Below are 15,505 nucleotides of genomic sequence, written 5' to 3'. Positions count from 1 at the left end.
ATTGTATTAAAAACAATATATATATATATATATATATAAAGATAATAAATCTTGTTTCCTATCCATATTTTCTAAGCTCTCTTGCGCTTGGTTTAGGTTTATTTTTTGGTAATGTGTTCCAAAGGGTGTGGTATTTCAGAATTTCAATGAAGTTGTTATTATGTTGTCAAATACAAAATGTCTTCTCTTACTTCTCTCTTATTTCCTGGTTTGTAAGGAAAAGAATTTAACTTGTAAGGGAAGGAGTGTCTACTTCAGTGTATTCCTTTAATCATTTATATTTTTTGTATGTTTGAGTCAGGTTTCTTCTTGTTATAGAGCATGAATTGACAGTTACCCTTACTCTCATTACTTTTCTTGCTCTTCTCAGAACTAATTTAATGGACACTGGATAGCATGTTACATTTCAGAATAAAATTTGTATTTCAGATTTCAGCTCATAATTCAGTGGTCTTACCATTGCCTTATGCTTATATTGCAGTAAAAAAAAAAAAAAAAAAGTCTCTGAACTGAACTTCAATTGTACTGATCCATTTTGTTTACAGTATTTTATTTTCTTTCTTTTTTTTCTTTTTTTTACGTCGTTACAGGGCAGAATTTGCCAATTTTTACAAATTTGTTTCTTCAGTACACTGCATTACCTTTAACTGGTCATTTTCCAGTTTCATAATATTTTAAATCTGTAAATTTTACAAGCAAATATACATTATGCATCATTTTGTTTTTATTAATCTTTTTTTTAAAGACATCAAAATATACATTCTAGTCATATGTCCACTTCAATAAAATAAACAGTAACTGGTCGTTTCGCCTCTAGTCAGTTCGCCCCCTTTGCCGTTTCACCCCCAGCTGCCTGGTTCAGACAGATAGCTCTGTATTGCTAACAGACTGTGGTATCACATGCATGATTGATACCAATGAAAGAAATTGTGTGTTCCTCCAATAAAATCAAAACCAGAATGTACTTTTTTATGTTTTTATTTGCATACATACACCCAGGATAAAAAATACATAGGCCTATTATAGGCTAATAATGACTTTTGGCCTATAAATATATACGCCAATACATAGGCCAATATTCCTATCCTCAGTAACCCAAGATTCCATGTTGTGGGTATCTGCTATCATCCTTCTTACTCGTTTTACGGTTTTTAATTTACCTTTTCCGAAACTGGTTCTGTTTCATTGACCCTTGGCTATGAAGGCCTATTTGTTTTAGCAGGCTTGTCTCCCCTCTAAGGGATAAACTTAGCAGGCAGTGCGGCTAAGATGCAATTTTACTAATCCAATTAAATTTTTGAGCCATCCTCTGTTTTGGCTATAATTATCACTACTACTAGCCTTCCGTGAATTCAAATAAAGCAATACACAATCAAACGTTCATATTTTATGAACTGGGTGGGGGCAAAACGACCAGAAACCAAAATAAGCAAACTGTCTAGAAATTTTTCATTTTGCGATAAATCATATCTTCCTTATATATAATATGCAAATATTTTGCTATCCACCCCCTCCCCCCCCCCCGGATTTCTTAAAAAAAAAAAAAAAAAAAAAAAAAAAAAAAAAAAAAAAAAATTTAAAAAAAGAAGCCCAAACTAACTCTCCACAGGTAAATCACAGCAGATACTCTAAAACTGGTGACTGTGTAGTATGGGAAAAGGCGCAAGGGTGTTTCTGCCCAATAAGGATACAACTCAGCCATTCTCAGATGAACTGATGCCAATTTATAACAGCTCATATTTCTTATCAAATATATCTTTTTTACTGCCGATTTTCTTCTCTGATGTTCAAAAAGGAAGAGGACTCAATATTCCATGAAAAAAAAACAACCACCAAACTGGCACCAAGTTTCACTGTGACTCCTTTTTTTTTTTTCTATATGAGAAAATATGTATCACGATTTACTTTTATAGATACCCATTTTCTGAATTCTTATGCAGCATAAATTCATCACCACCACCCCCTTTATTCCTTTATCAAACCTGTTCACAGACTTTTATGTAGGGTGAATTAGAAACCTTTATTTTTTTGTTTGAAAATAAAAATTATATGTCCTGTCTATATTAAAGTAATACAACACAAGAGGGACATAAGCAAACTGGTGGAAACTAATTCTAACCTATCAATTGCACTGCCACAGATCCAGATTATTGAACAGATGCCTGCATGGAATGGATTTTGCTTGACAATAGTTGTAAACCCACATTTCTCCTATTAGAAGGATGGAAAACTTTGTGAGAGTAATAATCCAGCTTCAATGCAGTGTTCGCTACACCATGGGAATGTTCTGCCTCCCAAAGGCATTATTACCTATCTCACCCCCTCACATTGTGTGTGTGTTTTTTGTTTTTGTTTGTTTGTTTGTTTGTTTTTTCTCCTGTGGCGTCAATATTAAAAACACTCATTTTAAGAAGTTTTACATGACATTGTCATTTCAGGGCTTCATCCCTTTCCACATACACAAACCTCAACAGAGTAAAAACCTTATGTTATATTTGATTAAGTTATGGCTGATAAAATTGTATATCAATTTTGCTGCTGTTATCAACCAACTGAAAATTGGGAAATTACCCCCCCTTGAATAGGACTTAACCCATTCAACCACAGGGAGTTTACAGCCTCAACAGGTTTCCCTGCCATACTGATGGGGGGAAATTCAGGAAATGTACTGAAATCAACTGTCCCCGCCCCTGCTACAAACTGACATGTGTAGGCACTGCTGGAAATACTGCAGAAGTTGGAGGAACATGAAATCTGTTTTACAGAAACAAAGTCTGACACCAGAGCATTGCTAGCGTGCTGGGCTGAATGAGTTAAAAGCACCATCATCTTTTCATGTAAGAGGAGGTTCATCAATTCCTGTAACTACAATAAGCTTTTGGTGCTTATAACAGCCTCCTCAATACCTGTACCTGAACAGGGAATTCAGAAGAAAAAAAAGAGAGAAAATATTCCAAAAACTACTTTAGATAGATATTATTATAAATCTAATAGATCTATTCAAATCTGTTTTACCCATAAGCATGATTGGACTGAATTCTATTCAGTCCATCACTATAAAACATCCACACTGGAGTAAAAATAAAGAGTTTTGCAATGCCAGCAGTCTGGACAGGACACAAGACATCACTACAAACTGAAACTGCATGAACCTTTTATCCGGTATCAGCACATCAGAGAAGAAAAAAATATTACAGCCTGCAAGTTCTGTAGCCTCTATAATTTGTCACATGTTTCCAGTCCTCTCTTGAAAACATTAGCCAAAAGTGTTCACTGAACAGCAGGAATAGGATATTACAAATTCCCTGATCATCCAACTCCACAGTTTTCATTGAAGGTGGTGAGAAAGAGGGATCAGCTCAATATGAACCAGCAGCAAAGGGTGGAGAGGGACCTCAGACTGGTTGACAGACGATGAGGTGACAGCAGCAAACTGGTTGAAGACCACGGAGTAGGGAGCACTTTGACTGCATTAAGCACCCAATGACACAAGATCTAAGTACAGGTTGTGAGGAAAGCTGGACAAGGAAGGTCAACTTACATCCCTGGACATTACTGTACCTTCAAGTCCACCTTCCAGGAAGGCATCATCTAAATGAACCCACTGCAGACACAGACAAGTATCTGGAGTTTTGAGCCAAGCTGTCACCTTCAGCACACAGACTCAGCCATCAACCCCCCCTTCCATAAAGCAAACACCACTGGCTCACACAACCCAAGACCAAGAAAAAAGATGCTGAATAATTGAAAGCAGCAATGAACTCTAATAGTTAATTAGAAATCAGATAGTTCTACGACATATGTGTGAAAAGATCAGTTTAGTAAGATATTCCAGACTTGGATTTATCCTATATTTGTCAAACAGCCCTGTCATCCAGTCACATAGACCTAAGTGTGTGTGTGTGTGTGTGTGTGTGTGTGTTTGTGCGTGTAAGAGAGAGTGAGTTTGTGAAAAAAAAACAGCAGGGCTCCTGATGTGTTTCTATCATGCCGGTCAAAAATGTCAACAAGGAAAAGCAATGAATGCAGCCAACTGAGCAACTTGACATTCATGACAACCATGACCTGCCTCTGGCTGTGAGAAACCACCATCCTCATCCCTCCTGAAGAAACTCTTTGAGGCAAGACTGAAAACTCACGACTGCCGCTTACACTGCTGGTGAACTGTTTTTTTTTTTGGTGTTTTTTAAATTTTTTTTATTTTATTTTTTTATAGTGTGAATCAGAAAAGATGTAAACTACTTTTAATCCTTAATCACTAATATTAATTTCATACGATATTAACAAGAGAGGCAAGGCCTTCAAGACTCACTTGTGATACACTTAAAAAAAATTTTTTTTTAAATCCAAGCTTTTTATGAATTGAGTATAATTTCAAAATGTAATGTTTAAGATGAGAAAGATCAGTTTAAAGCAAATTAACACCCCTAGCATTAATTACAGAGTAATTTCCCTTTTTTACTATCTGCACCAAGACGTTTGCAAAATAAATAAAACTTCCATGCTTAGCAAAAGAAGTTCCTGTTTGAACAAAAAATGATAATAATGACTGCTCTAGTTGCTGGGTCAGAATATCAGATCAAAGTGCCAAGTTTAGAGAATACAAAAAATATAAATATAACAGTAAATGCAGCTTGCATATAATTAGGCTTCATTCTTTATTTTTTTGTGCCCATCCCAGAGGTGCAATATTGTTTTAAACAAGATGACTGGAAACAACTGTATTTTTCCTATTTTTATGCCAAATTTGGTGTCAACTGACAAAGTAGTTGCAGAAAAAATGTCCATGTTAAAGTTTACCACGGACACACAGACACACACACACACACGCACAGACAACTGAACACGGGTTAAAACATACTCACTTTGTTTACACAAGTGAGTCAAAAAACTACTTTCAATCCTTAATCACTATTATCAATTTCATACTATTATTAACTTTAAATTCTAACACTTCAGGCAAATGTCAGAAATTTAGTATTGATCATGTTTGTTAGAAGTCACCACTATTGAAATCTTTGCACTGCCTCACATTTTTATAACTTATACCCTCCATTCTCTGCTTACTGCTTAGCTATCTATTTATTTATCTTTCACCAATGCCACTTTCTAGTATTCTATAATTTCACAACTTCTCTTTTCTTTCTCCCTTTAAAAAAAAAATATTGATAAACTTAATACAATTTTCTTCAGTTTTATCTGTAATTTCAGCAGTTATCACAGACAGTCATTGATATGGTTTTTGCAGTGTTGTAGGGAATTTAAAAAAAAAAAATTTTTTTTTTTTTTTTTTTAAATGAGACTGGAACAAAGAAAACCATGAAAAGGGGGTGAGGAAAAAACATTTGACTTTTAACACCTCCTATTCAATCCAATCCTGTATCAACAGTTATCTTTTAAAAAAAAAATCTCTCTCTCTTTTTTAAATTTTTATTTTATTTTTTACTCTTAAAAAGGTAGAACCAAACTTATTTATGGTAACTAAATGACTAGAGATCTTAACACATGAACACTGTCATCCGAGGCTGCTGGCTGATTAGTATTATTTGAACTGTTGGTCTTATTACCTTTGCTTCAGACATCTTTCACTTGTTTCAGTCAAGCTCACTTGCTTCATTTTTGCTTAAATCACATATCCAGAGTTTGTAACGAATACAAAAAGGGGAGGTGGAAAAAAAACCTGAAGACAAATTGCTAACAGATGCGGAAAAAACTTCCTTTTGTTCCTCTCCCTTCCCACAAAAGACTCTTTCAGCCAAATAATGAGGCTGGTGTGGTGATATCATCCAGAATTCTATGCTCTGGCATGGATATTTTTAGGAATATTTCAAGCAATATTTACTATCAAACTGAAATAGAGCAGACATGTGCAAGAAGGGAAGGGAAGAGTGGGGAATGGGGTGTATGTAGGAGAGGGGTTTGGGGGTGGGGTGGCGTGGACAAAGACTGGCCAGGAAGCAGGGAAAAAAAAAAAAAAAAAAAAAAAAAATCCTGTTTGATCCAATGCCATAACTTTTGACTAGTTTGAGCCACCCACTGTACACCATTATTATTCATCATGAAATACTTGATTTTAAAAAGCAGCTGTATTGCAGTAGACACTTTGGTTCTTGATGTGATGTGAGAAAAAAAAAAAGAAGAAAAATGTAAATTTTCCCTAAGACAGGATGAATACCCCAAATTGAGTGCTTGGTTTCGTAAATCCACCCCTGAACAAATATTCAAAATATTTGTGTAAAAAATTTGAAAAATGCAGTCTATAACAGATACTGCAAAGAATTCTTCACTCTTCTAATTTGTATAGACTTCTGTATAGTTTTGAAGATTGAAATGCCAGCACTGGAAAAAAAAAGAAGAAGAAAAAAATGGGGGAAAAAAGCCCAAAGTGCATTTGCTTACTGACCAATACATCCTCTCTTCCACCCCCTTTTTAAAAGAAAATTTAACAGTGCTCTGTGAAAAAGATAAAAATGAAATGAAACAAAATTTATTCACTTTCTCCCTGCCATGAAAGCTTAAAAAATTTAGAAACCTATGAGCAAGAACATAATCAGTGAAAAAAAACAACAACAACAAAAAACAACAACAACAAAAAAACCCAACCCTGAATAAGCTTTCCAAATCCAAGGGATGTTTGTTGTGCTGTGTGTGGTCTTTTTCTTCTTCTTTTTTCTCCTTTTTTTTTTTTTTTTTTTTTATAAATCTTGAGGGGATGAAAAGAGGGAGAGCAAGAGTCTTCCTAAGTCAAATGAAAGAGAAAGAGATATAAAACCCCCGAACCCCTGAAAACGGAGTATGGCTGCCTACATGGCAGGGTAAAAACAGTTATACATGTAAAAACCCACTCGTGTACATATGAGTGAAGGTGGGAGTTGCAGCCCATGAGCGAAAAAGAAGAAACCCACAGATTATTGCTGTTAGTTATTTCTCCTTCAATACCCTGTCCTGTGGTAGGATGCTTGCCATGTGGACAGACTTCCCAAAACCCCAACAGTTTCAGTGGCAACCACTTTGTATGCGTGTTCCCCGAAAGCACAACTTCTTAAAAAAAAAAAAAAAAAAAAAAGCCTTCACACCCAATTTCACCCCAAAAGCATGAATTCAAGACTCAGGCTTGCTGGATCATTGCTGCTTAAAGAAAATTTAAGAACAACAACAAAAAACAACAACAAAAAACACCATCAGGCTCAATGTATGAGATTTTGCATTGCATTGCAAAACAGGTTTTGGTATGAAAAGAGCGGGAAAAAGCGTTTAATTATTATCTTTTTTTTTTTATAAAACAGAAAAAAAAGAAGACGGTTGGGTTGGGGGTGGGGGATGTAGGTGTATTCTACTCAGACGTAGTATGTTTCATTAATATCAATTATCTAAAATTATCCAATCTCCCCCTCCCCCATCCCACCCAGATAGAATTCATTGAGTTCTGTGGCAATCAACACATTAATTTAAAAAAACCAACAAACCCCGATGGGTTAAAAAAGAAAATGAAAAAGAGAACGCTGCTGACTTCGAGTCTGACTGAAACTTCAGTGTCTTAAGGCTTACACAAACTGTTATGCTCATGACTCCATGCTCCTTTGTTGAAAGAAACACTACAACACAACTGCAGTGTAGAATACAAGTCCCCCCCACCCCTCGCCCCCCCTAAAGGAAAATAAAAGTGTAAATCATTTTCACCTTCAACACTGTGTATTAGTCAGCAAGGCCGAGAGGATTACCGTGCCCCCCCCCCCTCCCCCCACAGGAATGATGCAGACTAGTCTCAAAATGTTCTTCGTTGACTGTTGAACTCATTTTCACATGTTCCCAAGAAAAAAAACTGGGACGCACTCAGAGTTACTGCCCTGTACCCTCTCGCAAAATTAAGGCATGCCCAACTTCAAACCCTTATAAATCATATTTCTGTAAAGAAACCACCACACATTATATGTTTTCTTTTTCACTAGGGTCTTTTCTATTGAAATAAATATCCAGAATTGAAATATCTTCATTCATTCTTTCAAAATTAAGGCTTGTGTTGACCTACTATCAAATTTTTGATGGATAAACATAAAAATGTCTGGTTGTTTTATTCTATCATTTCAATATCACTGCTTTCCACAATCAATTTTATACAGAGACCTGCGGAAGTCTTCTAGGAGTTATTTCATTACGTTTGGATGAACATTTGACTCTTCGGGGAGTCACACTGGTTGAGTTGCTTCCCCTACCCCCAAATGCTGCTTTGCCAGTAATGAGTAATCACCATTTAAGTCGCAAAATCGTGTGGATTTTGTGACTAACATTTACCTATGTCATGTTTCCCTGCTTGAGAATACAATGCATACTGATCTGAAGAATTTTTGTTCAAAATACATTGTGTATGTCAAACAAATAAGTGATAATAGGCAGGAAAAACACCGATCACCTACCACCTCCCTGTTAACACTGACCGGAATAAAGCAGACTGGTTCTAAATGTATTTAGAGTATTCTGTGATGATTCTTCCTTTCAGTATCATTTTTCTTTTTCATTTAAATTTTGATTTGTCATTTTGCTGCTGCACTTTATCAGTCACAGAAACAGTGCAAAATTATGTTATGTTTTTCAGTGACGAGTGAAAATACGTAACTTTAACAAACCTGAATCATTCTTTAAAAGATTTCTGAAGACTGAAAAAAAAAGGGCCCGTTATTTGATCATATCATTATGATCAAATAATTTTATTTCATTTTCTGCTTTTGTAACTGTAAAAACCAGCATGAACCCTGTAATCATGTCAAAGCCTCACCTTGTTCTTGTATCGAGTAGAGCTGTCTCCTGGGCTGTCCTGAACAACATAAGAGGGCAAAGGGCACATGACACACCAGCACATAACACACACACACACACACACCAGCACAGTCTTCACTGCTTCGACATCATCATCCTTATCAAAGCCATACTGTAACAACATTTATCATGCAAACTACATGCTGGCACTCTCTGCTCTGCCTCTAACAAACATTCAAACAACGCTTGCTTCTTTTCAATCTTCAACAAGGACACAGGGCCACAATGGAAACAAAAACATGAGAAACAAACAAAACAATCTTCTTCGTTTTTCCTGTTTAGGCCATTTTAACATTCTCCTTTTTCTTGTGTTACAGTCAGACAGAGACTTTGTGGTGTCGAAATCTTGTTTTTGATTCATAAAAAAAACAACCCACACACAGACAAAAATGACCAGCAGAAAAACTTCAGCAGATCTAACACACCTCCTAAATCTATCTGTTAATCAACCAAGGATAATTATCTAACTCTAGTCTATTTATATAAAGACTTTAAAACTGAAACGGCCAGTGTTGTTTAGAACTAGGGAGTTCACAAAAGGGGGGCAGGGGAGAAGGGGAGAGGGGAGGGATGTGGGGGTGGGCAAACACTCTCATTCTCTTTTCTGGCAAAATGCGAGCATCTTGGCTCTCAGTCTCCTGAAAATAAAAAGAGGGTGCTGATAAATTTTCTACTTGCCTATTTCATTTTCTTAGGAAGAGTGAAGTAATAACCAAGCAATTAATGAAAAACCACAAAAATCAAACAGTTATTTTTTTTTCCCCCACTTACAACATTATGGAGACAGGTGCTCCCTAACCGCAAAGAACCAGTAGTGAAAACAGAGATGCGGAGCCAATCAGAAAATCCGGCAGTAATTAATGTTAAGCTTAAAGATCAAATGTTATGGCAGCAAGCACTTTAAGGGAACACCAACAAAAACCTCAAGTAAAGATGAATGATGAAAAGGGCCTCTAACACAAATGGTAGGAAAAAGGTAACAAAAACATGTTCTTAACTCCTCTTTGTTTTCTCCCTTGCAGACTACTGCCTGGCTACATTTTGTGTAGAATGACACAGGTTGTATAAGACAAAGATGTGTCTCTGAAGACCTTACACATGAAATGCAAAGTTCATGTCCTGATGCTGACAAAGAACTGTACACCATTATTATAATAATATTTGAATAATTCATTTCTTCTTCTTCTTTAAAAAAATTTTTTTTTAATATCTCAGCACCACCACACAATGCTGATCTGAATAACAATAAAAATAATTTCTCTTGTTGTCTCTGTCTTCCAAAAATAAAAGAGGAACTGCAAGGAATGGAAATGGGGTAAGAGCACAATCAATCAACCAACCACCAAATTTACAGGAGCAGAAAACACAGGACAAAACACAACACATTCTACATCCATGCATCGCAACAGTCAACATCAGTACACACTCGCATACACACTTTCTATATCTTTGGCAAGACATTGTTCAAGCAATGCATACACTGATAGATACAGAATCATTACAAATGATACAATTAATGAAGAATGCTATAAAATGATAACTAAAAATATCCTTACAAAAATATACACTTTAGACACAGATCACTTGAATTTAATGTTAATGTTCTTGTTGCATATCAAAAATAAAATCTATAATTCTCCACATGACCAGACTACAATTTCACTCATCCCCTCCTCTCCCCTCTTTCCTTTCCCCGTACACCTGTTTCAAGCTAAAAACAAAAAAACAACAACCGACAACATTAACAGGTGGATTGGAAAGCACAAAAGAAAGAAAGAAAAAAAAAAAGGCACAAACTCAAAACTTACTCCCAATTCCCACAAAAGTCAACCAACCAACCTGCCTTCCCTCTATAAAAATCGAAATTTTGATGAAAAGCATTCAGAAGACTCTTCAGACTTGTCACAGAGAGAGAGAGAGAGAGAGAGAGAGGGGGGGGGGGGGGGAAGAGACAGGGAAGCAACAACTCTTTAAGAAGAAGTTCTAACAATGTTCTATTCCTATACTCTTCATACCACTGCCCTCTTTGGCTCTGCGTGTGCCTTTGCCATGGAGAAATGGATACAAACCACAGAGATGAGATGCTTCCAACCATACCCCACACCCTAAAAAAATTTTTTTTTTTTTAAAGAAGAAAAAAAACAAAAACAAACTCCTTGACATCTCTAACAGAGACCAAATCACCAATGAAGAAGTGAGAAACAAAGAGTCAGCCAAACCACCGGATCCCTCGAAGATCTAACCAACCGCAATGAAGCGACATAAACTGAAGTGGTATGGGCACTTCTCACGATGAGCATAACTTGCTAAGACATTCCTTCAAGGCACAGTGCAAGAAAGGAGGAGAGGCAGGCAGAAAGACAGATGGGAGGCCAATATCCCAGAATGGACAGGCCCTGAGACTGAGCAACACCCTGAGAGAGACGAGGAGCAGGGAGAGATGGAGAGAACTGGTTGCCAGGTCATCAATGGTGCCCCTATAGTCAGACTACATCACAGATGAAGAAGTGCATTATACTAACTACTGTGATTCAATCATACCCAAATTTGTTATGATAGAAGCAGGTTAAAAAATTTTTGGTAAAGAATCATATGGAATCATGGGTAGAAGCAACTGATTTTTGTGATTTACTGAAAAGGCTGTTCATTTTTCGTAATTTTTCCTCTGCTCCTTCCTTGCAGTAAGCATTCTTGATTCTTTCATGGGTCTAGCTCCAACAAAGTGATCATCATGGTAATCCAAATAAGCACATGGTGGAGAAAGACAGTCCTGGATACATCACATGTTGGTTTTCAACCCCCCATGGTGTGAGTGAGTGATCAGAACGGCGGTGATCAAATGAACCCCTTTATAGTCACTGAACCTGGACAGTGATTTGGGGACTGCTGTCCATCATGATGCTATACCAATAAATTCATAAATAAATAAATATGTTAAGATCTATATAGTGTTGAATCTAGTGGAGAGATTTTTTTTTAACCATATTTTACTTAAATTCAAATTTGAGTGGAAAAATTCCCTGCTGTGCTTTATCAATCACTGACAGAAACAATGCTGTTGTTGTTTTTATTTGTTTTTGTTTGTTTGTTTGTTTTTTCAGTAATAAATATAGTCAAAATTAAAATAAAAAAGTTTCTTTTACAAACCTGGATCATTTTTGGATAGATTCTTAAGGGCTGAAAAAATGAACATCATTTCAATTCTATAACCTGAATGAACCCTGAATAAAAAGAAGAACAAAGACTATGGTATTACACAAATGAGTCAGACCCTAAGCTGCAGAATAACATCAGAGATGGGTAGACAGATATCATCTATAACCACATCAAACAAGTTTGTAGCTTAACAGGAACTAACTGACTAAATCTTTACCATCAGTCAAAATTTGTGGCATTTGTGTCTATAGTATATGTTCACTGAATTTTCAGTCCAAAGCTAGAGCCAGATTTTGTGGTTTTTGTTTGTTTGTGTGTGTGTGTGTGTGTGTGTTCCTACCTTCTTTATTCATATCAGAATCTCTTTGAATAGAAATCAGTCTATCCACTCATCAAAATATGACGGAATGTTAACTTCCAAAATAGTTGTCCAAACACTACCATAAAATATGCAAAAAATCAACTACCTTTGGATGACAGAAAATCATCAGTGCTTTCTGTCACTTTATGGTTGAGAGACAGGTAATCACAGTGTGCCACAAATCAATGAAGCCACAGAGGAAGATGAAATGCAACAACTGGCATTTATTCAATTCCAAAGAGAACACATTCTGTAAACATACAAAAGTCTCCAAGACTATCAATGCTTTCTCTCCCAGAGATGCACATATTTGTGTTCAAAACAAATAAGCATACTACTTGCTTTAATTTTTCCTCAAGGAAACAAAATTATAAAACGTAAATAATTTTTTTTTTTTTAAATCAAAATAATAATTATGAGTTTGTGAGTTGGATTAACGGAAAACAAAACATGATGCCGACTAAAAAACCCAATATTGCATGTATCATGCTTAAAAGCACCTGACGAAAACTTCAATGACATACAAAAAGCAGCAAAATGGAAAAAGAATGGTAAAAGAAGAGAGAGAGGAGGAGGAGGGTAAGAGAGAGGGTGGGGAAGGGGGGGGGGGAGAGAGAGAGAGAGAGAGAGAGAGCGAGCTACATCACTTAGGACACTGGACAAAGAGAGAAAGCAAGAAAACAAAGGGGCAAGGGAAAGCAGGTGGGTACAGAGAGATAGAGAGGGAGAGCTATGATACTGACAAGAGAGAAACAGAAGAAACTGGCTATGGAGGGAAGGGGTTTGGGGGTGGGGGGTGGGGGGTGGGGGGAATGGGGGGGAGAGAGAGAGAGAGAGAGAGAGAGAGAGAGAGATGACTATTCACTTGACATATCAACAACAAAATGCTGGCTGGAATCACTGCCTATTAAACTCAGTGGTAATGACTGACAAAACGGTAATAATCTCCACTGGACACCCAAGAAGCCTTGGCAGTTTTCAACTAGTATCAGAGTAACACACATATACATGTTCATATAATATATTTGTCACTATGAGGGAATGGGGCAAGACCCCCTATCATTTACATACCACACACTACTGGGGAAAGACAACTGGCTTTTCCTGAATTATAATGCCCATGTTGTTAAGTATGAAAGGTGAATGAAGAATGTTTCAGGCATTATTCCATTTTCTCACCAAATGATGTCATTTATACATCTGTAGCATTCAAAAGAAAGGGCTCTAAAACTAATTTAAAATGTATTATGAGTAGCAACTGGTTGCACAATAAAATGTCAGTGCATTGTGTGTGTGCATGCGTTCAAGTGTAAGTGTATGCATGCATATAATCACTGTCACTACTGTATGGCAAAATTTAACTACCTCAAATTCCTTTTCATTTTTTATCTTTGTTTTAAATCATTTTCATTTGTTATAAATAAAAAAACCAAAAAAACTATGCTTTTTAAAAATTTTTTTAAAAGTCATTTTCTTATAACAACATTAGTGGTCAGAAGTTTGACTTCTTCAATGTTTTTGATATAATAATATTTCACGTAGTTATGGTTGACGTTTGTAAAAACTTCCAACTGAATTATGTCTCATCATGATCTAGCCAAATCCATCTTTTCTGCCTCTCCTTCAGACTTTGACTTTTCTTTCAAAAACTTTTACAGTCTTGAAAAATCCCTCAAAATTTCCAAACTTTGAAGAAAATGAAACTAGTCTATGATTGTGTGTCCTTTCAGAAGAGAGGAAAAAGTGACCCTCTGTGACCCCTAAAAATATTTTTACTTTTAAGTTTTAGTCATTATCATCAACATGATTCCCACAGTCTCTCTCTTTTCATCCAGTAGTAATAGTTATGGCACACAAAATAATATTTTTGTCATGTAAAATATTCTTTAGAAATTACGACAGCAGCAACAACAACAGGAACAAAACATAAATAAAACAGGCATTCACTAAAAACACCATAACTCTTCTCCTCCATCTGAACAATAAAGAACATATAAATAACAATCACAACCCCAAGAAATATTAACATGTATTACTATCTGTTATGACTGTTCATGCATAATGAACTTGGCCCTCACCTCTCTTGTAAAAGTTTTAAAACAAAGCACAACAAAACACACAAGACACAAGGCCTGAAGGACTTGCATGCAATACCACTTTATCCAAATACTGGAAAAAAACAACAACCAAAAACAACCCCCCCCCCAAAAAAAAAACAACAACACAACAAACAAACCCCCAACTGAATTGGCTGCTATTCTTGCAACAGAACTTTATCGCACCATTCAGCCAAGACATTTTCACTCTAACCTTGACGTCTGTCCATCACCAATAACTATTCCACATTTGATGAACACTGGATAAAACATACAATATTTCAAGCTCTATTTATATTTCTACATCCCACCAACTATCCCTATCCATTTAACTGTGTGATCTGGCGTACCGTGTTACTGATGTTCGATGAAAATGCATGAAAGATCTTACCTCTATTGTACCTATTTTCCTATACACATTCCATCTTGCAACCATGACCTTTGACCTGCAATATTGATATGGATCTTGCTGGCAGTGTCACCATGGCCAGTTACTATGTCAAGTTTGGTGATGACTGGAAGCAGGATGTGCACTCTGTATAATCAATTTATCAAGCCTTAACAGTTACTGTCATGCCAAGGCATGACCTTAACCTCTGACCATACTCGCTGCCTGTTATTATCATCATCATGGAAGGTCTGGCAATGAGTGGAAAGCTGGAAAAGTTTTACTCATACCTACTTCTACCAAATTTGATTTCTATTCTGCTTGTAGCAGCTGAGAAAAAGTCAACATTATTAAACTATTTAAAGTTTATCATACAAAGACATTTGACACTAGGTGTTTACATATATGAGAGAAGGGTGCTTACATAGACTCGCTTTGTTTTCACATGCAAGTCAAATAAAAATTAAAATAATAAAAAAATAAAAAAGAAGAGAGAAAATGAATCTGAGACAGACAAACAATGCACGCAAATGTTCCATAATACATACACTCACAGTCCCCCTTCAGCCAGAATACAACCTAAGACGGTTTCAACCCACTATCCGTTTGGTGTAATATTGCATTAGACTACCTTCTTTCAGAGGGGTGTGTGTGTGTGTGTGTGTGTGTGTGTGTGTGTGTGTGTGTGTG

General features: G+C 36.2%; 1 protein-coding gene across 1 annotated transcript in view; it reads right to left on the bottom strand.

Annotated features, from left to right (window-relative positions):
- The window catches only part of LOC143283754 (THO complex subunit 2-like), a 72,683-nt gene that overhangs the window by 6,625 nt on the left and 50,553 nt on the right, over window positions 1-15,505 (bottom strand). Inside the window, exon 35 of the mRNA XM_076590071.1 lies at window positions 8,774-8,812. Coding sequence (XP_076446186.1) covers window positions 8,774-8,812 — 39 coding nt within the window. The remainder of the gene's footprint in view (window positions 1-8,773; window positions 8,813-15,505) is intronic.

The sequence above is a fragment of the Babylonia areolata genome, chromosome 7 (genome assembly GCF_041734735.1).
Source record: "Babylonia areolata isolate BAREFJ2019XMU chromosome 7, ASM4173473v1, whole genome shotgun sequence".
In the NCBI taxonomy this organism is placed as follows: domain Eukaryota; kingdom Metazoa; phylum Mollusca; class Gastropoda; order Neogastropoda; family Buccinidae; genus Babylonia; species Babylonia areolata.
Note: the sequence above shows the minus strand (reverse complement) of the source record. Positions and strands in the feature narration are given on the sequence as shown.